General features: G+C 47.0%; 1 protein-coding gene across 1 annotated transcript in view; it reads left to right on the top strand.

The window, feature by feature from the left end:
• Positions 1 to 24911, top strand: part of LOC138293759 (E3 ubiquitin-protein ligase TRIM39-like) — a 271251-nt gene that overhangs the window by 42192 nt on the left and 204148 nt on the right. The window contains exon 2 of the mRNA XM_069233101.1: positions 18844 to 18939. Within this exon, the coding sequence (XP_069089202.1) occupies positions 18844 to 18939 (96 nt within the window). The remainder of the gene's footprint in view (positions 1 to 18843; positions 18940 to 24911) is intronic.

Raw genomic sequence — 24911 nt, 5'->3', positions numbered from 1 at the left:
AAGTACCTTTATTTTTAGTATAACTGTGTATTGTGTTTTCTTATGATATTGTGCATATGACACTAAGTGGTACTGTAGTAGCTTCACACGTCTCCTAGTTCAGCCTAAGCTGCTCTGCTAAGCTACCATTATCTATCAGCCTAAGCTGCTAGACACCCTATACACTAATAAGGGATAACTGGGCCTGGTGCAAGGTGCAAGTACCCCTTGGTACTCACTACAAGCCAGTCCAGCCTCCTACAAATAGGCTTTATAATACTCTGAGGGGAGGCCGTCTGCACCCGGCGCTTTATTCCTGGGCAGCTGTGCAAGGGCTAGTTCTATCTCCTCTGTTGTTATGGGGGTTTCAATTCCATCTCTATCTGTTTGTGGTAGTTGGGGTAGGAAGGAGTCCGCCAGGAAAGCCTCAAGTTGTGTAGCTGTGCACGAGGTACGTTTAGTGTATAAGTTTGAATAGTAGTTCCTAAACGTCTCGTTTATTTCTACTTGTGTAGTAGCCATCTCATGCGCGCCCACCCGGATGGCACCTATCGGAGCTTGCTGTCTATCCTCGCGGAGTAGCCACGCTAGCATTCTACTTGATCTGTCTCCTTCCGTTTGCAACCTGGTTAAGTAATAGTTGTAGTCGTGGCATCGGAGCCTGCTATCTGCCTCATTATATTTTGAGTGCTTTTCTTTGAGGACAGTGCTAGTGATTTCCCCCGTGCTACCGCTGTTTCAGCAATCCTTAGCTCCTTCTCTAGTTTACTAATCTCCACCTGTAAAGAGCGTCTCACTCCCCACGTAGTGGACATGCATACTCCGCGTGCCACTACCTTGTGGGCATCCCATTCTATCGCCCGGGTTGTTGCAGACATAGCGTTTGTTTCCCAATATTGGCCTATAGATTTCCCCAGTGTTGCGGCGAATGCTTGATCTTGTAGAGCTTCCGCCTGGAATCTCCAAGTGGGAATTGCCTGACGTGCCCTGCCCCAGTTCAGTGTTACTCTCAGAGGCGCATGGCCCGAGACTGTCTTTGCCAAGTATTCAGATTCAGTGATCAGCGCCCCTATTTCGCGGGTGCCCCATACTATGTCTATTCTTGTGTGGGTGTTATGTGGGACCGAGTAAAATGAATATTCTTTTTGCTCTGGATGGCCTAATCGCCATACATCATAAAGACCCATAACATTTGCCCATTCTTGCAGGGGACTTACGGGCTTCCTACTAGTTGGTGTGCTCGAGTGGGCACTGGTTCTGTCCAATGCTGCTGATGGGGTACTGTTAAAATCACCGCCCCAGATGGTTAGGGGCATGGGGTGGGACAGCAACGTTGGGGTGAGAGTGGTAAGAAAGCCCGAGATGCCACTGTTGGGGGCGTATACCCCGATTACAGCCATTTGTCTGCCGTCTAGTCTGCCCTCCACTACTACGTACCTCCCTCCCTGGTCTATCTTGTGTGCTGACATGAGAAATGGAACTCCCGCCGCTATCCAGATCAACACCCCTATCGCAAAAGCCGAGTATGTTGTGCCTATCAACTGGCCTCCCCACTTCGTGCGTAGGGCGCGTAGGTCCCCCTCTAGCATATGTGTCTCTTGCAGAATAGCGATATGCACTCCTAGTCTTTTAAGTCGAGCGTGCACTCTAGCCCGTTTGCTCAGCATCCCAAGGCCCCTGATATTCCATGTTAATATAATATACTGGTTTTTCGTATTATTTCGGAAAGACATCATATGGGGTACTGGGGATGTGTTGCTGTGTTGTGGATCTGGGCTTTGGTGTTGGCCCACCTGGTCTCTGCCTTTCTGTTGCTGATATTTAAATATAGCGGGTGCAGGTCTATGTTTTGTGCATTGAGTAATTCCGATTCTTGCATTGCTGCTAAACTGTTAGTCCCCACCCCCCTAATTAAACCCCCTAAGCTACTTACAACTACAGTGAAACTACAAAACTTAAAAGTGTGTGAAATAACTCTTATCCGGTTGGATTTGCATAGTGGGATTCTCATATCGTGCAGATGTGGCTCTTGTAAGGGGCTCACATCGTGCCGCAGACTTAGTCTGCCAATATCGACAGGCGCCCCCCCTTGGCATAAATCCGTTCCCTCTGGCCCCGCCCATCCGCCATGTACCACCTACTTATGCCCCCAATCACTTAGCTTAGTGTTTATATCAAAGATGCATATTGTTGAAGGCACTTTATCCCCACGTCTCGGCACTGTCGCAGAGTCTCTGTAGATTTTCAAGTTTCAAGCATCGTCCCTGGTAGTCTCTCTGGGCCTGAACGAATAGTTTATAGATCATCGGCAGTTCTTGGGGTGACCTTCGGCCCACCCAGTTCTCCTGTTACCGTGGATGCGGAGCTGACTGTGTCTGAGTCCGATCCCAGCTCCTCAAGACCACTGGCAATTGTATTGCGGCTTTGCATGTGTAACGGCGTCTCTTTTAGCACTTTTGCTCTTTCCTCTGCTGCTTGCCAGACATTGGGCTGGCCTCTGGTGCGCCGTTTGGATCTCTTCCTTGCAGCAGGTTTTTGCCATTTCTCGTCCCCCTCTTCATCCTCCCGGGGGTGTGCAAGGCCCTTGGCGTGAAGCCATGTCCAGGCATCCTCGGGGTTGGTGAATATATGGGTACGGTCCTCCATCACTACTCTTAGCTTGGCTGGGAAGAGCAGGGCATATTTTATGTTCTGTTCTCGTAAGCGTTGCTTGACTTTAATAAAAGAATTGCGTTGGTTCTGCACCTCCTGCGTAAAGTCTGGGTAAGCGTTAATATTCGAGTCTTCATACTTGAACGGGCCCTTATTGCGGAATTGTTGCAATATTGCGTCACGGTCTCTATAGTTCAAGAACCTGGCAATCAGTGGCCTGGGGGACTGGCCGGGGGCCGGAGGTCTGCCCGGGATTCTGTAAGCCCTTTCAACTGAGAAAAACTTGGATGGAGCCCCATTTAACACCTCCTTGATTAGCCACTGCTCTAGGGAGATTTCTGATTCCGGTTGACGCATACTTTCCGGAAAGCCCAGGAATCTCACGTTATTTTAGCGCGCCCTACTCTCCATTTCCTCCGATCTTCTCCAAAGTATCTTCAGCTCCTCGTCCATGCGTTGAATCTGTTTTTGGTTCCCTTGCGCTATTGGAGTTAGATCAGCTATTTCAGTTTCAGTTGTTTTCACTTTTTCAGCTAGGCTTCGATGATCCACTCGTAAAAGATTCAAGTCTTGCGCGACTGCATCAATTCTGCCTTCCAAGGATGACTTAGTGTCCAGTATTGCCTGCAATACTTTCTCGAACTGAGCAGAATGTGCTAGAAGTGTGCTTTCCAGTGACTGTAGTGATGGGCCAGATTGTTGGTCAGTAGGCGTTATCGCTTGGGTAGTTCGGTCTGGGTTCTTGGTTGACTTGGCTCGGCCGGCCATTTTGGCTGTTCTGAGATTGCCTCCCAATCTGCAGAGATTACGCACTTTTAATCTTCCTGATTCGATGTTATAGACCTTTACTGAGTTGCCTGGGCATGGAGCGCACATCCAGTGTTGAGGACGTGAGATTAGGCGGCAAAGCAAAGGGACATTTAGTCTTATTCTGACTTATTATGGCCTGGATATTCAATGACAAATGCTGCAGTCATTAATGGATTCAATGTTCCAGCTATGAGTTCTTGTGGGGCTGTCCTCCGGGCCCACCGGAATATGCGGAGGGTGTAAACGCTGGGGGAGTACACTCATTTCTTCTTGTGTGGCGGGAGGGTTTGGTGCCAGAGGCTCCCTCAGATAGAGGGGAGAAGTGCTGGGCAGCCGGGAGAGGCGTCGACACGCGGGAGAAATCGCGGGTCAGGGCGATCCCAGGGCGCCGCAAATAAACTTTGTGCAGCTAAGGACAGTCGCGGCAGGAACCCATTGCAGGGGAGTCCAGGGCAGGCCACCCGCCCGCGGTCCAACCCAGCCGTCCACTCTGCGTTGGTTGAGTAGTCCGAGCTCCCAGGAGCACACGATCCACATCCATCATGCCCTTTTGCGTAAATGGAGAGGTGGGGTGGAGGAGGGGGGGTGCTTGTCGTTCCAAGGGTTTTCCCCTCAGCTTAGTTTTGGTGTTCCCCCCCCTCGCAGGTGCCCTCCTCACCTTGTTTTTTAAAAAAAAATTCTGCACCGGGGACCGCCGCAGCCTGCTGGCCCGCCGCCGCTGCGCGTCTTCTTTGCTGGGCCTCTTCTTTGTCCCTCAGCAGCTTACACACGCGGCTGCTGCTGGGCCTCTTCTTTGTCCCTCAGCAGCTTACACACGCGGCTGCTGCCGCGGCAAAATTCAAGATGGCGCCCCAGTTCCTCGAGCCGGCTTCACGCGTCCCGGGGCGCCCAGTGAAATCAACCGTGCGGTCCGCTTTTGGACACGTCTCTTCAGCCCTCCCGGCCACAAGCAGGCGTGTAAGCGGGAGGCGGCCGCGCCCGGCGAGAGCGCGACCGGGGCCGCACCCGCAGCTCCTCCCGCTCTGCTCCTCACCCGGCGCGGACTTGCGAGTCCCAGCCCCGCCTTGCCCGCGTACCCAGGGGCGCCCGCGTCACAAGTTGGGTGCCCCGGTCTCCCCCGGTCAAGACGCCGTCCCGGCCGCCGCTACCAGGCCGCGGGGGGGCGGCTTCCAGGATGTTTCGAGGTAGCCGGGAACGGAGCGCTCCAATCAAGCGACCGTCCCAGCCGCCATCTTGGCTCCTCCCCCCTTTTGGTACTGGTATATGACAGTGATAGTTACAGTGGCTTTCAGAGCCTCTTTTGTCTGCCCTGGAAGAAGAAGGTGAAACTCCCTCATATTTGTAGGTGCTACAGATGCTACCGATCGCTTTACTGTATTCTGCACATAGAAGAGCTCTTCATTGGTGGTGAGTAGAAACTGACTGTTCAAGGAGATGAGGCCCACGCAGGCAGACAATATGGCAAGCACTCCAATTGTTGAACCCTCTAATTTTATTCTGAATTAAAATAAGAAAGTGATACAACACATTCTCTACACCATTATCACATTTACTATTATAATGCAAACCACAACCACAAATTACGGCAAATTCTAGTTTTTACATACACTGATATGTACCATCCTCCAACAGAAGAAACAAACACCCACAGGAATCTGGCTTTCACCATTTAATTCAAATGTAGTGTAACACATGACACGTTTCAGCTCACAAGGAATCCTTTTTCAGGTGTGCAAGCCTCATTTCCCATAGAGATTTAACACAACACCCAAAGACATAGAAAACAAGTTTCTGTTTCAAGACAAGCATCAACATTTTTACAATATGAGAAATCAAATATACTTTTATTTCAACATATATCATTTGTCATATACAAATATCAATCATTATGAAATTCAACTTTAAAGGCCACACCTCTGGAATACATAGACATCAAAAAAATACATAATACAATGAAGGAATCTAATGCATGCATGTACACAAATGCATCATTTTCACAATAAGTATGTGAATAATGGACACCGGCAAAATCTCCTTACCAACTAATAATCAGACTGAGAAATGCCTAGAAAACAACCAGTAGCAACAGACAAAGCTCCGGCCTCATGCCAAAGTGTGCTAACTATGGATGAAACATCTAATATAGCAATACTGGGACAGTATATTCAGTTTCATGGTGTCAAGCAAAAAGTGAATTTTTTTTTAGATAAGAGTCAAGAAAAATCATTAACCCAAATGTTTGGTCAGTTCCTTCTCCATATTCAACCCTGAGTAGTTGGGATTAAGTTCCCAGATTTATTCTGACTCAATCCACTCTACACATTTTTCTCGGTCTCCACCATGTGCAGATTGCAACGCTCTCAATCAGTCAATTAATCAGAATTTGATCAGTGCAGCACTGTCCGGAGGCGGAGGCACCGGTTGTTCCAAGTCTTGGCAGCAATGTTGCGGACGCTGCAGTGGCTGCAATGGATGCAGGGGTGTGTGCAATGGCGAGTGAGGAAGAGTGCAAGCGTCTTGAGGGTAGGTGGAAATTCAATCAATGGTTGATGTAGGATGGTCCTCAGTCAGGTAGAGCTTTGTATGCGCGCATGAGAATCTAGAACTGGCATCTCTTCTGGATGGGGAGCCAGTGGAGGTTTTTGAGGTAGAGGGTGCTGTGGGTCTGTTTACGGGGGTCCAGGATAAGTCTGGCTGCGATGTTCTGGATGGGTTGGAGTCTTTTGAGGAGCTGGGTGGAAATTCTGGCGGGTGGTGACAAGTGCCTGGGTGATAGTCTTCCTGTTATTGGTTGGGGTCCATCTAAAGATTCTGTGGAGCTTGCAGAGGATGTGGAAGCAGGACCTGTCAACTGCATTAACCTGGCGTTTTTTGGTCAGCTGGTCAGCTGGCTGTCTAGGATGATACCCAGGTTGTGTGCATGGTCTGTCGGTATGGGTGTTAGTCCAAGTTCTGGGGGCCATCAGCTGTGGTCCCATATGGAGGGGTTCTTCCTGAAGATCAGTACTCCTGTTTTGTCAGAGTTGAGTTTGAAGCAATTGTCCGTTGCCAATTCAGCTACATTGGTCATGGTGTTGCAGAAGTTGGTTTTGATGTTAGCAGGGTCCTCTGTAAGTGAGATTAGTTGTGTGTTGTCTGCATAGGAGATTATGTTTAGTCAGTGGATCTGATGGTGTCTGTGAGTGGGGTCAGGTAGATGTTCAATAGGGTGGGGCTGAGGGGTGATCCTTCGGGTAAGCCACTGATGATGTCCTTGGGTGCGGAGGTGAAGGGTGCCAGTCGGATGCTTTGAGTGTGCCCTGTCAGGTAAAGGTGATCCACTTGAGAGCTTTTTGCTGTTTGCTGATGTTGTGGAGTCTTTCGATGAGTGGGTGACAGTGTTGAACGCGGCAGAGAGGTTGAGCAGGATCAGGGCCACAGTTTCTCTGTGGTCGAGGAGAGTTCTGATGTCACCTGTAGCACCAATCAGCACAGCCTCTTGGCTTCCTTGATGAGGAGGTGGTAGTTGCTGAGGGCTGCGTTGTGGGTGGCTGTGTTGCAGGGGTCTTTGGTGACACACCATCACTTCTCGAATCTGTAGCAGTTCTGCTAGGTGATTGTGAGAAAGTAGCCTCTTTCTAGCCTTGTTACCCCCACTTTTGGCCTGTTTGTGAATGTATGTCAGGTTGTTTTCACTGTCTCACTGGGATCCTGCTATCCAGGGCCCAGTGTTCATAGTGAAAACCCTATGTTTTCAGTATGTTTATGTGTCACTGGGACCCTGCTAGCCAGGACCCCAGTGCTCATAAGTTTGTGACCTATATGTATGTGTTCCCTGTGTGATGCCTAACTGTCTCACTTAGGCTCTGCTAACCAGAAACTCAGTGGTTATGCTCTCTCCTTACAAATTGTCACTAACAGGCTAGTGACCAATTGCACCAATTTACATTGGCATACTGGAACACCCTTATAATTCCCTAGTATATGGTACTGAGGTACCCAGGGTATTGGGGTTCCAGGAGATCCCTATGGGCTGCAGCATTTCTTTTGCCACCCATAGGGAGCTCTGACAATTCTTACACAGGCCTGCCAGTGCAGCCTGAGTGAAATAACGTCCACGTTATTTAACAGCCATTTACCACTGCACTTAAGTAACTTATAAGTCACCTATATGTCTAACCTTTACCTGGTAAAGGTTGGATGCTAAGTTACTTAGTGTGTGGGCACCCTGGCACTAGCCAAGGTGCCCCCACATTGTTCAGGGCAAATTCCCCGGACTGTGTGAGTGCGGGGACACCATTACACGCGTGCACTATACATATGTCACTACATATGTATAGCGTCACAATGGTAACTCCGAACATGGCCATGTAACATGTTTAAGATCATGGAATTGTCACCCCAATGCCATTCTGGCATTGGGGAGACAATTCCATGATCCCCCGAGTCTCTAGCACAGACCCGGATACTGCCAAACTACCTTTCCCGGGGTTTCACTGCAGCTGCTGCCAACCCCTCAGAAAGGTTTCTGCCCTCCTGGGGTCCAGCCAGGCTTGGCCCAGGAAGGCAGAACAAAGGACTTCCTCAGAGAGAGGGTGTTACACCCTCTCCCTTTGGAAAAAGGTGTCAGGGCTGGGGAGGAGTAGCCTCCCCCAGCCTCTGGAAATGCTTTGATGGGCACAGATGGTGCCCATCTCTGCATAAGCCAGTCTACACCTGTTCAGGGATTCCCCCAGCCCTGCTCTGGCGCGAAACTGGACAAAGGAAAGGGGAGTGACCACTCCCCTGACCTGCACCTCCCCTGGGAGGTGCCCAGAGCTCCTTCAGTGTGCTCCAGACCTCTGCCATCTTGGAAACAGAGGTGCTGCTGGCACACTGGACTGCTCTGAGTGGCCAGTGCCAGCAGGTGACGTCAGAGACTCCTTCTGATAGGCTCCTCCAAGTGTTGCTAGCCTATCCTCTCTCCTAAGTAGCCAAACCTCCTTTTCTGGCTATTTAGGGTCTCTGCTTTGGGGAATTCTTTAGATAACGAATGCAAGAGCTCATCAGAGTTCCTCTGCATCTCTCTCTTCACCTTCTGGCAAGGAATCGACCGCTGACTGCTCTGGACGCCTGCAAAACTGCAACAAAGTAGCAAAGACGACTACTGCGACCTTGTAACGCTGATCCGGCCGCCTTCTCGACTGTTTTCCTGGTGGTGCATGCTGTGGGGGTAGTCTGCCTCCTCTCTGCACTAGAAGCTCTGAAGAAATCTCCCGTGGGTCGACGGAATCTTCCCCCTGCAACCGCAGGCACCAAAAGACTGCATCACCGGTCCTCTGGGTCCCCTCTCAGCACGACGAGCGTGGTCCCTGGAACTCAGCAACTCTGTCCAAGTGACTCCCACAGTCCAGTGACTCTTTAGTCCAAGTTTGGTGGAGGTAAGTCCTTGCCTCCCCACGCTAGACTGCATTGCTGGGTACCACGTGATTTGCAGCTGCTCCGGCTCCTGTGCACTCTTCCAGGATTTTCTTTGTGCACACCCAAGCCTGGGTCCCCAACACTCTAACCTGCAGTGCACGACCTCCTGAGTTGTCCTCTGGCGTCGTGGGACCTTCTTTTGTGACTTCAGGTGAGCTTCGGTTCACTCTTCTTCGTAGTGCCGGCTCCGGCACTTCTGCAGGTTCTGCTTGCTTCTGAGTGGGCTCTTTGTCTTGCTGGACGCCCCTTCTGTCTTCTCACGCAATTGGCGACATCCTGGTCCCTCCTGGGCCACAGCAGCATCCAAAAACTCTAACCACGACCCTTGCAGCTAGCAAGGCTTGTTTGCGGTCTTTCGGCATGGAAACACCTCTGCAAGCTTCTTCACGACGTGGGACATCCATCCTCCAAAGGGGAAGTTCCAAGTCCTCTTCGTTCTTGCTGAATCCACAGCTTCTACCATCCAGTGGCAGCTTCTTTGCACCCACAGCTGGCATTTCCTGGGCATCTGCCCACTCCCGACTTGATCGTGACTTTTGGACTTGGTCCCCTTGTTCCACAGGTTCTCTCGTCAGGAAATCCATTGTTGTTGCATTGCTGGTGTTGGTCTTCCTTGCAGAATTCCCCTATCACGACTTCTGTGCTCTCTGGGGAACTTAGTTGCACTTTGCACCCACTTTTCCGGGTCTTGGGGTGGGCTATTTTTCTAACCCTCACTGTTTTCTTACAGTCCCAGCGACCCTCTACAAGGTCACATAGGTTTGGGGTCCATTCGTGGTTCGCATTCCACTTCTAGAGTATATGGTTTGTGTTGCCCCTATCCCTATGTGTTCTCATTGCAACCTATTGTGACTGTACATTGCTTGCATTGCTTTCTATTGCTATTACGGCATAATTTTGGTATTGTGTACATATATCTTGTGTATATTTGCTATCCTCATACTGAGGGTACTCACTGAGATACTTTTGGCATATTGTCATAAAAATAAAGTACCTTTATTTTTAGTATATCTGTGTATTGTGTTTTCTTATGATATTGTGCATATGACACCAGTGGTATAGTAGGAGCTTTACACGCCTCCTAGTTCAGCCTAAGCTGCTCTGCTAAGCTACCTTTTCTATCAGCCTAAGCTGCTAAACACCTCTTCTACACTAATAAGGGATAACTGGACCTGGTGCAGAGTGTAAGTACCCCTTGGTACCACTACAAACCAGGCCAGCCTCCTACAGTGATTTTGAGCTCTGAGGTGTACCAGCTGACTTGCTTGGAGTTTGCTTTCCTTTTTCTGGTTTCAGCGGGGAGACTCTGTCAGTGCATTTAGTGATCCAGGCGGAGAAGTTCCAGGGGCGGACTAGTCTGGGTCTGCGGAGGTTTTAGGCTGTGTGTTGGAGGCCCTGTGCCCTTTGGGTCTCCGTTCCCCCGTCCCAGCTGCGATGGGTGGCTCTGAATAGTGTGCATTGGCGATGGTAAAGTGAACAATGGCGTTGTCAGTCCAGGTGAGTTCTGTGATGTGAGTGAATTTGATTCTGTCGCTGGAGGTAACAATGGAGTCGAGTGTGTGCCTGGCTTTGTGCGTAGGTTCAGTCACCAGTTGGGTGACACCAATGTTGTTCAGGGTCTCCAGGAGGATGGTGGAATTGGTGTTGTTTGGGTCGTTGATGTGGAAATTGAGATCGGTGAGCAGGATGTAGTGGTGGAAGTCAATGGGTAAGGGGATGATGAGGCTGGAGATAGCAATGTAGAAGGCTGGGCGGGGTCCAGGGGGTCTGTAGGTGAGTGTGCCTCTCATTTTGGTATTGGCATAGGTCTGACGGAAGTTGAGGGGTTCCATGTGGGGTGTTGGATTGTTATTGGTTATGGTGCATCGGATGGTTTCTTTGAATATGATGATGATGCCTCTTGTTGGTGTGGTCTCGGTGCAATACCTAGTATCCATCAGGAGTGATGGTGGCGATGCCAGGGTTCAAGATGGGGTTGAGCCATGTTTTTGTGATGAAGGCCATGTCAGAGGAGATGGTGGAGATGGTGTCCCAAATGTCTGTGGCGTGTTTGCAAGGGGAGCGGTCGTTGAGCAGGATGCATTTGAGCGGTTTCACGTCGGTCGTGGTCTTCTGGGCGGTAGCGGCACACTGTCTGGTGTGGGCTGGTGGTCCTGTGTAGCAGGAGAAGTGGCAGTAGTGGCAGGTGAAGAGTCCTTTAGTTGATCGCAGAGAGGACATGAAGCAGCTGATGTTGAGGTGTCAGGGGCCATGAGTTCCTCAGAGGTGTAGCATCCTATAGAGGGAGGACCAGGGGTTCTGTCACTGGGCGCGGTCCACGCATGGGCTGGCACAGATGGGCTTGGCTGTGGTGCGCCACGGCGTGCCTGCTGCAGACGGGCACACAGCAACCTCCATAAAATAGTCCTGCGAGGTGGGAGGGGCTGGCTGTGTATGTCGAGCTACTGGATAGGATGTGGTATATTTTTTTTATAGTTCTCAGATGTTCCCGTATCCTTATCTTTATGGGAAAAATTGAGCTTCCCACATACAGCAAGGAACAGGGGCAGGTCAAAAAATACAATAATCTGAGTCACATTTAATCAATTTCTCAGTCACCTTGATAGTCCTTTTGCTTACTTTCAATATGTTGAATGTTCTTACAGGCCTTATACTTGCCACACCTTGCAATTATTTCACTAGCCATTAGAGGTTTTGCCAAAATATCTCCATACCACCATGTCTTCAATGAATATGCTTTCCTATATATTACTTGAACCTTATTTCTTACTCTGCACCCAATGATAACTTCTACTTCCATAATATGCCAGTGCTTCCTGAATAAGCCTCTGATCTAGTTTGATTCCCTATAATACTGGGTAACAAACTGATATTAGGCACATCATCATTATCTGATGTTCGCGGATTCATGAATAATAATTCCACTCTAATTTTAGCCTCTACTCCATTCTCAGCCATATTCAATCTCCTTTTTAGATACCCTCTAGCAATAAATATTCAGTGGTCTCTATCCTTCAGTTTTGTATAGTTCCCATTAGTGCTACTGGTGCGTTTCACACTTAGTAGTTCTCAATAAGGAAACCTGTTGGTCAGGTTCCTGGGATGATGGCCTGTAAGGTTTACAAGAGTGTTACCTACTGTCTTTTTTTCTGTAAAAGACAGTAGTGACTTTGTTGTCCACTATGACAATATTAATGACCAGGTAATCAATTTTATGTGGAGCTTACTCTGTGAGTGAATTTCACGTTGAGATCATTAGTATACAAAATGTTAATTACTATTTCCAGATCCAAATTAGGAGATTCCTGGTATAATGCTCATTAGTTGTACACTAAACTGACTGGTCCTTCCACCAGCTCATGGATAAATTCCCATTGCTAGGAGCAAAGCAGGTACCCATCGTTGTGCCTGTTCTTTGTCTGAAAAGTACCCACACAAACATAATGATGTTCTGAACTCTATGACCTGCAGCAATATTTTGTTGCCTTTCAAATAATTCAACAGCTGAGCCTTCAAACAATTCACACACAACAATAGCCCATTTTCATGTACAATGCTAGTATAAAGGGATGAAACATCCAAAGTTGCCATAACTAGGGGATTATCCCAGTCAATTTTATAGAATTTGTTTTTAAAAAGTTGTGCTATCCATGCAAAGTGATGGAAGTGAATGAACAAAGGGGGGTAGAAATGTGCCTCTGTATATAGAGACATTCAGCAAAAGACTATCATGGGATTCTGCATTTGGATGTAAAAGAGTGTTAACAGGGTCCTGTGTACCTTGGACTGTACATAGAAACATGGTATAATACGTTTGTCCACCTTTATAAACGTATTCAATAAGATTCAAAATACATTTTCCTTCTAGTGCCATAAGGTATCACAAAACCTTTTAGCTACCTTTTTATATTCCTTTATATTAAACACCTCATCACATTATGGTACATACAACTGTCTATGTGCCTCCTCCCTATATCACGTGGCATCCATGAGGACAATATTACCCCCCCCACCCCCTTGTGTGAGCATATAAAAATGAAATCCCTTCTATCACATAGTGATTTAATGATGGTACCATCCCAGTTCTCGACCCTTGGAAGTGGGCCTAAAGTGATGCTCCAGCAGAACCATTGCATCAGCATTGAATCACAACTCTGAACTGACGCATCTCCATCACTGCAGATGCATTGCTGGCATTACGAGGATTGGCACAGACGCATCACTACTGTAACATGGCATATCATTCCCACTGTGGACACATCACTGTCGTTGTGAGGATCAGAATTGATGCATCGTCATTGCCGTGTAGATCAACGACGCCCCATAATCTCCCCTGCACTCCGCATCTTCGAAGTCAACGCATCATGAATTAAGGTACTTGTGTTCAACCAGTTAAGCCTGGTCCCTATAGTGAGCCTGTGCTCCAGTCCGATCGGCCTGAACCTTTGACTTTGTCCTGATCCAGCCCAGCCAGATATCACCGGTTGGTGCTTTTTGCTTCTATTTTACTGTTTATTCCTTAAAAATTCATAACTCCGGTTCTACTAATTTGATTTTTGTCATTGTGGACTTGTTTTTTTTATTAAATTAAGCTATATTGTTCTATTGTTCCGGGTGTGGTATCATTTTGTGTGGTGTTTGCACCATTTTACTTGTTTGAAGTTTTGCACAAATACCTTACACACTTCCTCTAAAGTTATGGCAGCCTTCTCTGTGCAAAGCTACGAGGGGGTGAGCACAGTTTAAATTAGGGTGTCTATGTGACTTACGGTGACTAAGATTGTGGTTCCTGCTTGGACAGGGTGCGTACCTCTGCCAACCAGAAATCAAATTTCTAACACAGGGTCTACTGGTCCCTGTGTTCTCTCTGTGCTCCCTAGGTCTGGTGGTTCCTATGGTCTCTCAGTCTCTGCCCCCCTGACCCGCTGGTCCCTGTACTTCCTCTAAGCACCCCAGGCTTGCTGATCCCTATGCTGTCTCCACGCTCCCCACATCTGATGCTCCATGTGCTCTCTCCTTGTGCTTCCAGGGCCCACTGGTCGCTCCTCTCTCTCTCTCTCTCTCTCACTATGTATCCCAAGCCAGCTCCCGTGCTACTCTTCTAGCTCACAGAGGCACTCAGCATTCATTATTTTATTGCTGCTAATCCTAAGGATGGAAGAAAGAGACTAAATGACTATAGCTTGTCTCAGGAGCAGCCACAAATCAAACTTTTTTTTCAATAAGTTTGCGGGATACACTGGGACTAGTGGAATCTGAGGAAATGGTGAGTAGAATATTGACTCTGAAATTTCAGTAAAGGAGAGAAATGCTACAGATATGCCAAATGGAGAGGCGTGTTGTTGGCCATCAAGAACACACATTAACAATTTGGCCCAAAAGAAACGTTTTTGGTAGAAAGCCCAGAAAGCATGCCCTGGCTAAAGCTCCTTTCCTCGCCCAAAACCAAATGTGCTCCAAGTCCTTCCGGATGCACTTGACCTAGCCAGAGAAATCTTTCATGGCACAACCCCAGCCAGACAGGGCTACTTAAGCACCAGCACTTTCAAAGAGTGGACTCAAAATATCAACATAGGAGAAAAATGTAATCATGTGAATTTAAACCAAAGCTCCTAATGTGAGAATTCGACATGATGTTTGCTAAAAGTGTCCATGTGGGTGCTATATCATGTTGCTACTAGCCCATCAGTGCACATGCGTGTTAGGAGCCAGTAGCCCCATGCCTTGTATAATCACGACCGTCTGCCTCCAATTTTGAGCTAAAAATGACTGAAAGTCCCAGACTACACAGAGGGGCTTATTTACATGCCCCGTGTGCCACTGGTGTGTCACATTTGTATTGCACCGGCGGCGCATAGTGCAGACCCATATATGCAATTCTACACAAAGCCACTTTGCTCAGAGGCATTTTCCTCTTCCTATATGTGCTGCAGAATGCAGCACACTTAGAAAGAGGAAACAGCGAGGAGAAATAATGATGTCTCTCCTCATTGCACCTCTGGTGGGGAGGCGTACAATTATCACCTATTCTCAGGTTTACCAGTGTTGGTAAATCAGGGAATGTTTCAGAATTCATGGATAGATGCATGGAAACACCCACGCTCCACCCATGGAATGCCTACCTGCCGCATAGTAATGTAAGGCAATGATTTGCGCTGCCTTGCCTTACTCTAGATTTATCAAGCCACCCAGGACAAAGCAAGGTACCCTTGTGTGGCTTGATAAATCACATTTGGGTTTTACGTCATTCTTGCGTCCCTTTGCCTGGCGCAAGGGCGCTGCAAACCCTTGATAAATATGACCCACAGTGTGAGAGCTGCTGCCCTCCCTTGAGACCCTGACACATCGAATAGAGCCTCAAAGTCTGAGTAAAGAGATTAACATCACTCCAAGTACCGAACACCTCCTACGGCACAGGGACTGCACAACTTTTCAGTAGCTTTGCATCAGTTTTTCATGAGCACTGCAGCTATTTTCAGTCTGTTTCAAGACCATGACATTACAGTTCAGTTTCAGAAATGTATCTGACTGAATGGACATAACTGCTTTCTTCTACTCCTGGAAAAGTGTCCCTGAAAATGTCACTCACAAAGCAGTAAAATTTTGCACATGAAAACTTAAGGTGTGGGGTATTTATATTATTAATCAACTTATATACAATCAGAATTAATTCTCGTGTATTCTCTTTAACAATATTGCAGTGGAAATCGATCTATGGAGACAGATTCCTGTGCTATTTGAAATAAATATTCTACTCTAACCCTGTTACCCCTGAAAGTGAAAGTCCTAAATAATGGGATGCATTTAGTTACTGTTGGACTTGGCCCTCTCTGCACAGTCCCCCATAAACCTTCCGCCTTACTCTCCACTTCTTGCTGAATTTGTTTTTGTTGGCTTTATGACTCTGTGCACTTTACCACTGTGCACCAGTGCTAAAGTGCTTGCACTCTTGCCTTAAAACATGTTAGATTGGCTTATACCCAATTGGCATATTTAATGTACTTGTAAGTCCCTAGTCAAGTAGTAATACATGTGCTCAGGGCCTGTAAATTAAATGCTACTAATGGGCCTGCAACAATGATTGTGCCACCCACTTAAGTAGCATTTTAACCAAAGCCCAGGCCTACCATTACCGAGCCTGGGTGTGCAGTTAAACTGTCATGTCAGCCTGGCAAAATAAACCGTTTGCCATGCCCAAATATTGCTTTTTAATGGATATGTCAGCCCTAAGATAGGCCCTGGGCAGCCCAGAGGGCCATGTGTAATGTATTTAAAAAGGTGGAAAAAACATTTAGGTTTTACTTGTCCTGGTAGTGAAAAACTCTTAAGTTCATTTTTCACTACTGCGAGGCCTATCTCCCCATTAAATAACATTGGAGTTGCCTTATTACATTTTATAAGTGTGATTTCCAAATGGGAAGGGATAACCATATAATGTTTGGTGTCTCTGGAATTCTAATATAAAATCCTAAGTTATGTTGACTATGGATTTTAAATTACAGTTATGAAAATACCACTTTTAGAAAGTTTTCTTGCCTTTGCCTTTGGGTGCCTGCAGCCTGTCTATGGTCACATGACTGGATGTAGTTGGCATTAGGGCTTTGTGTATTCCTCCTAGACAGTCATACACAATGGGGGTTTAAGTGTGACTGTTTGGGCCATCAATAGCAGGATGGGAGGGAGGAGCTGGGCCAACCTCACTTACACCTGAATAGGCTGTGTTCTGTCTCTACACAAAGGGCCTAACAACCCTGCATTGTCACTTCAGCCAGCTTGGTGCCAGGGCAGAGGAGATGGGGAAATACATGCACTTCAAAGACATTGTCTAGTAGCTTCTACCACCTTCCATAACCAGGGAACCAGAGTATAATAGAGGGACCTCAGACACCACTACTTTAGTACACTTCTGGACCTGTGGATACTCTGCCAGGAAAAAGTTCTGCTGTGCTGCTACAAGAACTGCCACTCTGCTGGACTGCTGGAGAAGGAACTGCTGCCCTGCTGTGCTGACCTGTTGCTTGCTGCCCTGCTGCCTGTCCTAGAAGAACTGGCCTGCAACTTCATCATGGACCCAGTCCACCAGAATGAATTATAGGGCTAATCTGTTGGCATCCTGATTTGAGCCTCAGGGACATAGCAGGGTTCTCAATAGCTCCTGGGCCTGTCTTCAGTGACTTCCTGACCCCTAAGTGGTGCCCCTCAGGTCCTGGATCGTTGGTGTGGCTCAGCTGGCTCTTAAATAAAGCTTTTGGGCTCTTAGCGACTGTGAACGGGCCAGTTTGTACGGGAACAGCACCGCTCTCATGAATACTCAGGGTCAACTGCCGCCTGCTTGTCTCCTCACACATCAAGCATCAATTGCGGCAGAGGACTGCCAGCGCAAAGCTTCAAATTGCCCATCCATGACAGTCACCTTGCTCTTCACGCCATGCCAACCACCGCCAGAGATGCTCTCCTCGCTCCCCGGGACTTTCTCAAATGCAAACGGGTCTCTTGGCCTAAAGTTTGAGAAGGTAAATCTTCGGAGGGACTGATCTGGGACTGTATCCGATCTGGATTCCATCTCGGTTGGCCTGAACTTTTGACTTTGACCATGTCTAGCGTAGATAGCTAGCTGCTGTTGGCACTTTCTGCTTATAGGTGCTATTTTACAGTTTATTCTTTAAAAAAATAATATATGGGGTTCAACTGACTGGATCTATGTTGTTTTGGTCTTATTTAATTTATTAAAATTTTCTCTATTTTCTAACTTGTTGTGGAATCCTTTTTGTTTGGTGTTTTCAGTGTTTCACTGTTTGAAGTGTTGCACAAATAGTTTACACATTGCATCTAAGTTCAGCCTGACTGCTATGTGCCAGGCTACCAGAGGGTGAGCACAGGTTAATTTGGTGTTGGCTTGTGCCTTACCCTGACTGGTTGCTGCTTGACCAGGGTTCACACCCTTATCAAACAGTAACTGAATTTCTAACAATTACCAGCTCAGGGCTTGGCTTTTGCACATTCTACAGGCTCAGGAGAACTGGCCTGACCACAGGAAATTGAACATGTAGAGGTCAGAGTTCACTGCCAGAAATTAAATCACTCCTATATGGTAGAATAACCCCCCACTTCATATTAGAATCTCCTCCTCGCTCCTTGAATTTTGTAAGAAGCTGAAGCTTTTCAATTAACCAACTTAGCATAGGTAGGGCTAGGTACACAGATCTGCTCAGCACCATAATACCTTTATGGGAAATTGAGCATTCATTAAATGCACATAACATAAATCGTGTCTGGATATGTGATGTAACCAAGAACTCTCAATCTAGTATGCTATTCATCCAGGGCTTAGTTGTTTACATGTTTGGCATAATTAACTTTCAAAAGGTATATTAACCTTAGAAACACAAGTAATGTTTATTTACATGACAAGCTAAATTCTGGTGAATACGACCTGCAGACAGATCCTTGACTCTTTTAAGCAGTGAAAGTTTACATGAAAGATAAATAAAATGCAGCAATGCTTGTTAACAGTGCAGGGTCCATAAATGCATGAAATAACCAATAACCGGTGAAGGTAGGCACTACAGAGTCAATAGAGTTGTCTTCTTAAAAACAAAACCACTTCTTGATTGATTACCAAGTTTGTGTGTGTGAGTTGGTGAATGTGAGAATGAGTCAATGGTTGTAAGGACAGAGGACTCAGTGAGTGCCTCGAGGAGTTGTCTAAGAGTACAGTACGTGTGTCTGTGGCAGGTTGTTTTCTCAGGAGAGTTAACCATTTGTCTGGTGTGGTGCAGTGGGTGAATTACTGCACCCCTAACACATCATAGTCAATTGGAAGATGACTGTATCGACTGATGAAGTTTGTTTGAGTTGTAGTCCACTTACAAATTAAGTAATCAATCCATTACGTTTACGCTGAGTAACTAATCATTGATGGCGGCTCATGGATCACCAACGCATGCGTGTGCTTGTTTTTAGAATGCTCTTCAGCCCATCCTGGCAAATCTGAAAAATGCACTGGTGACACTTCAAGAGTGGAAAACCGAGAAGGAAGAGACATCTGCTACGCTTGAGGTAAGAGGATTCAGGATTTGTTTAAAAATAGCAGAGCTCACAGAAAAAGCAAGCAGAAGTCTAATCAGCATTCACAAGGAGGCGAGCTAACCGACAGCACACACTTTGACATCAAAATGGAGAAGTTTCTATATTAGGGTCTGTTTTTTAAACAAGCAAATCTAGGCATTATGCCATGTGAAACATAGAAAGTCCAAGCAATTTTGTCACCCGCTTAAGAAGCACTTTAAAACATGTCCCTGCCCTGCCATTGCAGCCTGAAGGCAGTGGCCCAATGCCATGTTGACTTGGTATTTAAAAACCCTTGCCAAGTGTTAAACTCTCTTTGTATTACATATAAGTCACTCCTGTGGTATGCCCTAGGTAGCCCATAGAGCCTGGTGCTATGGGGGGACATTTACTTGAAAGTTTAAAGTTTTACTGTCCTAGTAGTGAAAAAGTCCCATATTTGTTTTTCACTGCTGTACGACCTACCTCTCCCATAGGATAACATTAGAGATTCCTTATTATATTTAATAGGCAGTAATTCCATAACCAGAGATGATGATTATATCATGTTTGGTACCTATGTGACAATACCATGTCCACTCACCTGAATTCCAGGTTCTGCGGGAGTGAAGAGAATAAAACCCTCACCCCTAAACACTATTCTCTCGTATCTGAAATGAACAGGGAATTAACAAATAGCCTCCGGGGGAAAGGATAGGGAACAGGGATTTGAGAAGGGAAGAGAAAGAAAGCACTGGTTCACGAAGGAGCATCACTGTTGTTCTAAGAAAGTTGCCTCAGGGCTTGGTACAGGAATTCTAAGACCAAAAACAAATCAAAAACAAAAGAACTACAAATATCACAGAGTCTTTCGGCAAAATGACAATAATTATTATCATTCGATTGGACAATCACCGAGTCTTTCAGCAAAGTCACAATAATTATTAGCACTCGATTTCTCAACTACTAAGCACGCTTTTGTAACTCACAACAAAATCGTTATAAAATCAAATTTATGATTTATTCTGTTTCACACAATAGACTCGCTCCAGAACAATCAGAATAAACATTTAAGTTCACATTGATATCAAGCAATGCTTTCAGGAGTTCACAACACTTAACTTCAATGCTGCTTTTAAAAATACTTCTCAAGCTGTCTTTGAAAAATAGTCTTGTATCACAGGTTTCTGAGCGTCGACGAATGTCTTTCATAATGCACCAAAAGGTCACTAACCTCAAGAAGGCTGAACACAGGGAGACGAGAGGGGAATTACTCACGATCCAACTTCTCCTGGAATGTTTCGATTATTTGAGGAAGATGGAATACTGCTCGTAAATTCTCCAGCCGCTGCGAAAGTAGAGAGGGAAGCTCAGATGAAGCCACACACTGAAAAGACAACTCCTAAAAGAATCATGGAACCAATTAGCTGAACCGAGAACACCTGCGAGCCCAGGAAGACTCAAAGCCAAGCATAGGAAACACCTTGGCAGTTCTATTTATAGACTGGTGATGAGGCATTAAACACATGCTGATAATGAGTCATCAATCACTTCTGATGATTCATATGAAGGAATTCTGGTGATGAGTCATCAAACACTTCTGAGGATTCATATAAAGGAATTTAATGTCTCGATAAACCACTTGGCACACAGTTCACAAATGGGACAACACTTGCTTTTATCAATATAAACAAACATGTAATGTAGTTTTCCTCACAAGTTACAGGACGTGCTGTGCTGTAAACACATTCATGACATGTTTCACTGTTCTTCATACATGCTGAGGTTTTTTTGAGGGTGCAGCAAGAAGCGTGCGTGTGTGGGTATGAGTCCTAACACTATGAACTTGTAATGAAAAACCCTCTCTAATGGTGAAGTCTGATTTATTATTACAAGTTTGAAAATGCCACATGCAGAAAGTCAACATTTTCCTGCCCTTAGCCTTCTGAGCCTGCAGCCTGCCTTAGGTCACATGACTGAGTGTAACTGACAGGACTTTGTGAATTCCCTCCAGATAGTCACACAATAGTGGGATTAGCTGAGCCTGAATGGCCGATCAACTTGCTTGATGGAGGGGTGGAGATAAGCACCTGGCTTACCCCTGGAGCGCCTAGTGAGACCTGCCTCACCTGCTACATCGGCTCCTGACATCACCACGGCAACACCCACCAGCTACAAAATGAAAAACTGTGACTGTACACAGAGGCGGCATCGCCATCATACACAAGGAATCAATCACCTGCACCATCACCACGTCGATCATGGAACACATGAATTTCTAGCTCCACACTGAAGACAATCCACTATCAAAGGCACCCTCACATACAGACCACCAGGTCCACGAACTGGCCTCATCGATGCCATCAATGAATTCATCACCCTACTCGCCACTGAATCCGAGTACTACGTCTTCCTGGGAGACCTCAACTTTCACCTGGACAACTACACTGATACCAACTTCACTGACCTCCTGGAAAGACTATACAACATCAGCCACAAGCAGCTGGTCCCAGATCCCATGCACAAAGCAGGACACATGGTGGACCACACCTTGGAGCTCACCTCATCAGACCACTCCATCATACACTTCACCCTCACTGGACCTCCCTGTACTGCCCCCACCTGCCACAGCGCCCCCTGCACAGCTGGACCAAGGTCATTGAGCAACAATGTACCAATGCCCTCAGCACCACACAGCCCAACGTCACCACCAACTTGGATCAGGCAGTACAGAATGTCAATGACATGATCACCAGCAATACCGGCTGAGTCTCTCCAACCAAACCAGCCAAAACCCACAGAGCCTCCAAACAAGCCAGCCAGTACACCCTGGAAATCAGCACGTCAAAATGCAGGTGCAAACAACTGGAAGGAAGACAGCACATCAGCAGGAACCACACCAACCAACCCACCTTCAAATCAGCCCTCAGTGACTATCGCCGCCAGATCAAAGCAGCAAAAAAGGAGGCCCTGACCCACCGGATTGAGACCAGTGCCAACTGAACCAAGGAACTCTTCACCATCGTCAGAGAGTTCACCCGCCCGTCAGCCACCAAAAACTCTATCCCCCTCCTCACAGGAACTCTGCGATGCCCTCGCCTCTCACTTTCACAACAAGATAGAAACAATCTATAGAAATGTCCATCCCCACCCCTCCAAACTCCTCAGCATCTCATCAACCACCACCGCCAACCACCCGCTCACCACATGGGAGCAACTCAGCACACCGAACCCAACCACGCTTATGAACTCTATACCCTCCGACCCCTCCCCCGCTGGCTTTTCAACCTCAGGAGAGATGAGATCAGCTGCTAGCTTACCACCGTCCTCAATGCCTCTTTGACCACAGGCACCTTTCTCAAAGCCTATAGACACATGGAGATTAGACCCCTTCTCAAGAAACCCTCTGCAGACCCCAGCAAGCTCCAGAATTACCTTTCAATCTCCCTGCTCCCTTTCCCTGGCAAAGTCCTGAAGAAGGCCATCAACCTCCAAATCACTGAGCACCTGGAACAAAACAGCCTACTGGACTGGTCCCAATCAGGCTTCAGAGCCAACCACAGTACTAAGACAGCTCTGATTGCTGCAAGAGACAACATCCTCATCCTATTCATCAGAGGAGAATCAGCCGCCCAGGTCCGGCTCGACCTCTCTGCAGCCTTCAACACCATCTCCCACAACACACTCATCAATCGACAATGCCAGATTGGGATCACAGGTGTCCAGAGAGCCCGCCTCCCTTCCTTCACCTCACAAGCACACCATCTGCGGAACTTCCCAAGGTTCATCCCTCAGACCAGCGCGCTTCATCTTCTACATGACACCACTCACAAACATCGTAACAACGCACATCAACATCATCTTCTATCCCGGACCATAAACAGCTCATCCTCTCGCACTCAGCAGACCCCACCTTGACGAAGGCCATCTTCTACAACTGTATGAAGAATGTATCATCCTAGATGAGGGACAATTGTATGAAGCTCAACTTGGACAAGACTGAAGTATTGATCTTTGGCAAACACAGGGCCCTCTGGAATGACTTCTGGTGGCTGTTGGAATTTGAACTCACCCTCACGCTGAAAGATCACACCTGCAACCTCTGCATCATCATCTACAGCAAACTCTCCATGAAACATCAGGGGAATGCTGTCCCCTCAGCCTGTTGCTGGTTTCAAATGTCTCCCCATGTACACCAGTCAGACCTTGATGCAGGCCCTCATTACCAGCTGACTAGACTATGGCAATGCACTCTATGCAGGCATAATCACCGAACTCATGCAAAGACAATCCAGAATGCAGCCGCCAGATTGACCTCAACCTGCCCAAGCGAAAACACATCACCCAGCACCTGAAGGACCTCCACTGGCTCCCAATCCAGAAGAGATGGCATTCAAACTCCTGACCAACGCCTACAAAGGCCTCCACGCCAAGGACCCGCCTACTTGAACCACCACCTGTGCTTCTACCAATCTCCCAGGAACCTCAGCTCCGCACACCACTCCCTCGCACAGTCACCTTGCATACGCTGCTGCCACTCAAGAGGATGCTCCTTCTCCCATCTCGTCACCAAAGCCTGGAACGACCTACCTCTCCACCTCAGCACTGCACCCTTGCTGACCCACTTCAGAATAGGGCTCAAGACCTGGCTCTTCGACTGATACCTGCAGCAATCACCTGGATACCCTCTCGGGTGACAAACTACGCTTTACAAGAATGACATGATTGATTTATAGAACTCCACTTATACCTGAATAGGCTGTGCTCTGCCACTACACAATAGGCTTAACAATCCTGTATTGTCAGTGTAGCCTGCTAGGAGCCAGGGTGGGGGGAGGCAGAAAACTCCTGGAACTTCAAAGAATCTTTCTGGACACTTTCTCCCACCTTCTAGGAGCAGGGCACCAACTTATAAAAATAGGGCTCCCAGACCCACTCTTGAGTTCACTACTGGACCTGCAGAAGGGCTCCCAGAGGACTGTCTATTGCTCTGACCTGCTGTGCACTCTGCCAGACTGCTGTTGTACCTAGAAGTACTGCTTTGCTGCCTGGAGCCTGCCTTGAACCTTCAGAAGCCAGTCCTGATTTAGAGCCCTGCATCTTCACCTGTAGCCAGGACTTCAGAAGTGACTCAACGGGCTAGTTTTGCTGCCCACCTGTTGAGAGCCACAGGGATTTAACAGGCTCCCACTATCTTGAACCAACACCTGTACCCAGCCTGAGTAAGTCCCGAACCACCAAGTGGTCTCCATCTGCTCCTGTGCCCTTGGTTGTGGCACTAAAGGTGCCCAGATGGCCATTTTCTAAAACTGAGTACTTACTATTTTGAACCTTAAACTTTAAAAATTCATAATTCTGAATCTAACAATTGGATTTTGATAGTTGTGGTATCAAATAATTTATAAAAATGTACTCTATTTTTTTATTTGTTTGACATTTTTATTGTTTTGTGTTTTCACTTTATTACTATTTGTGTGCTGCATAAATGCCTTACACTTTGCCTCTAAGTTAAACCTGACTATTTTTTGTGCCAAGCTACCTGGGGTTAAGCATAGGTTAATGCAGTGACTTTTTGTGTTTCACCTGCAAGGGATTGTGGCTGATGCTTGACCTGGGCTCACACCCAGTCAACCAACAACCCAGTTTTTCACAATCATCTAGCAAGTGTTTATTTAACAAAGCTCGAGACCCCAGATGTGTGGAGGGAAGATTCATGGGTCTTCGAATTAACAATTAATGAACAACCAATTTAGTACATTGGTTGCGACTGACTTCCGACCTGTTTCAGTAGCGTGTTTTTCAGATTTCCCGTCAGGCCCTCAGAGCTTTCTGCAATTCCAACATCTTGGTACCCTTCTTGGCAGGAAGTTGCCTCTCCTTGCAGAAGTGTTGAAGCTCAACCACATTGTAATTTTCAAAGTTGGCCATCTCAAATTCCATTGCTATAGGCAAGGTCACTGACAGTAAGGTAGTAGTAATGAGTT

Source organism: Pleurodeles waltl, chromosome 4_2 (genome assembly GCF_031143425.1).
Source record: "Pleurodeles waltl isolate 20211129_DDA chromosome 4_2, aPleWal1.hap1.20221129, whole genome shotgun sequence".
NCBI lineage: Eukaryota > Metazoa > Chordata > Amphibia > Caudata > Salamandridae > Pleurodeles > Pleurodeles waltl.
Note: the sequence above shows the minus strand (reverse complement) of the source record. Positions and strands in the feature narration are given on the sequence as shown.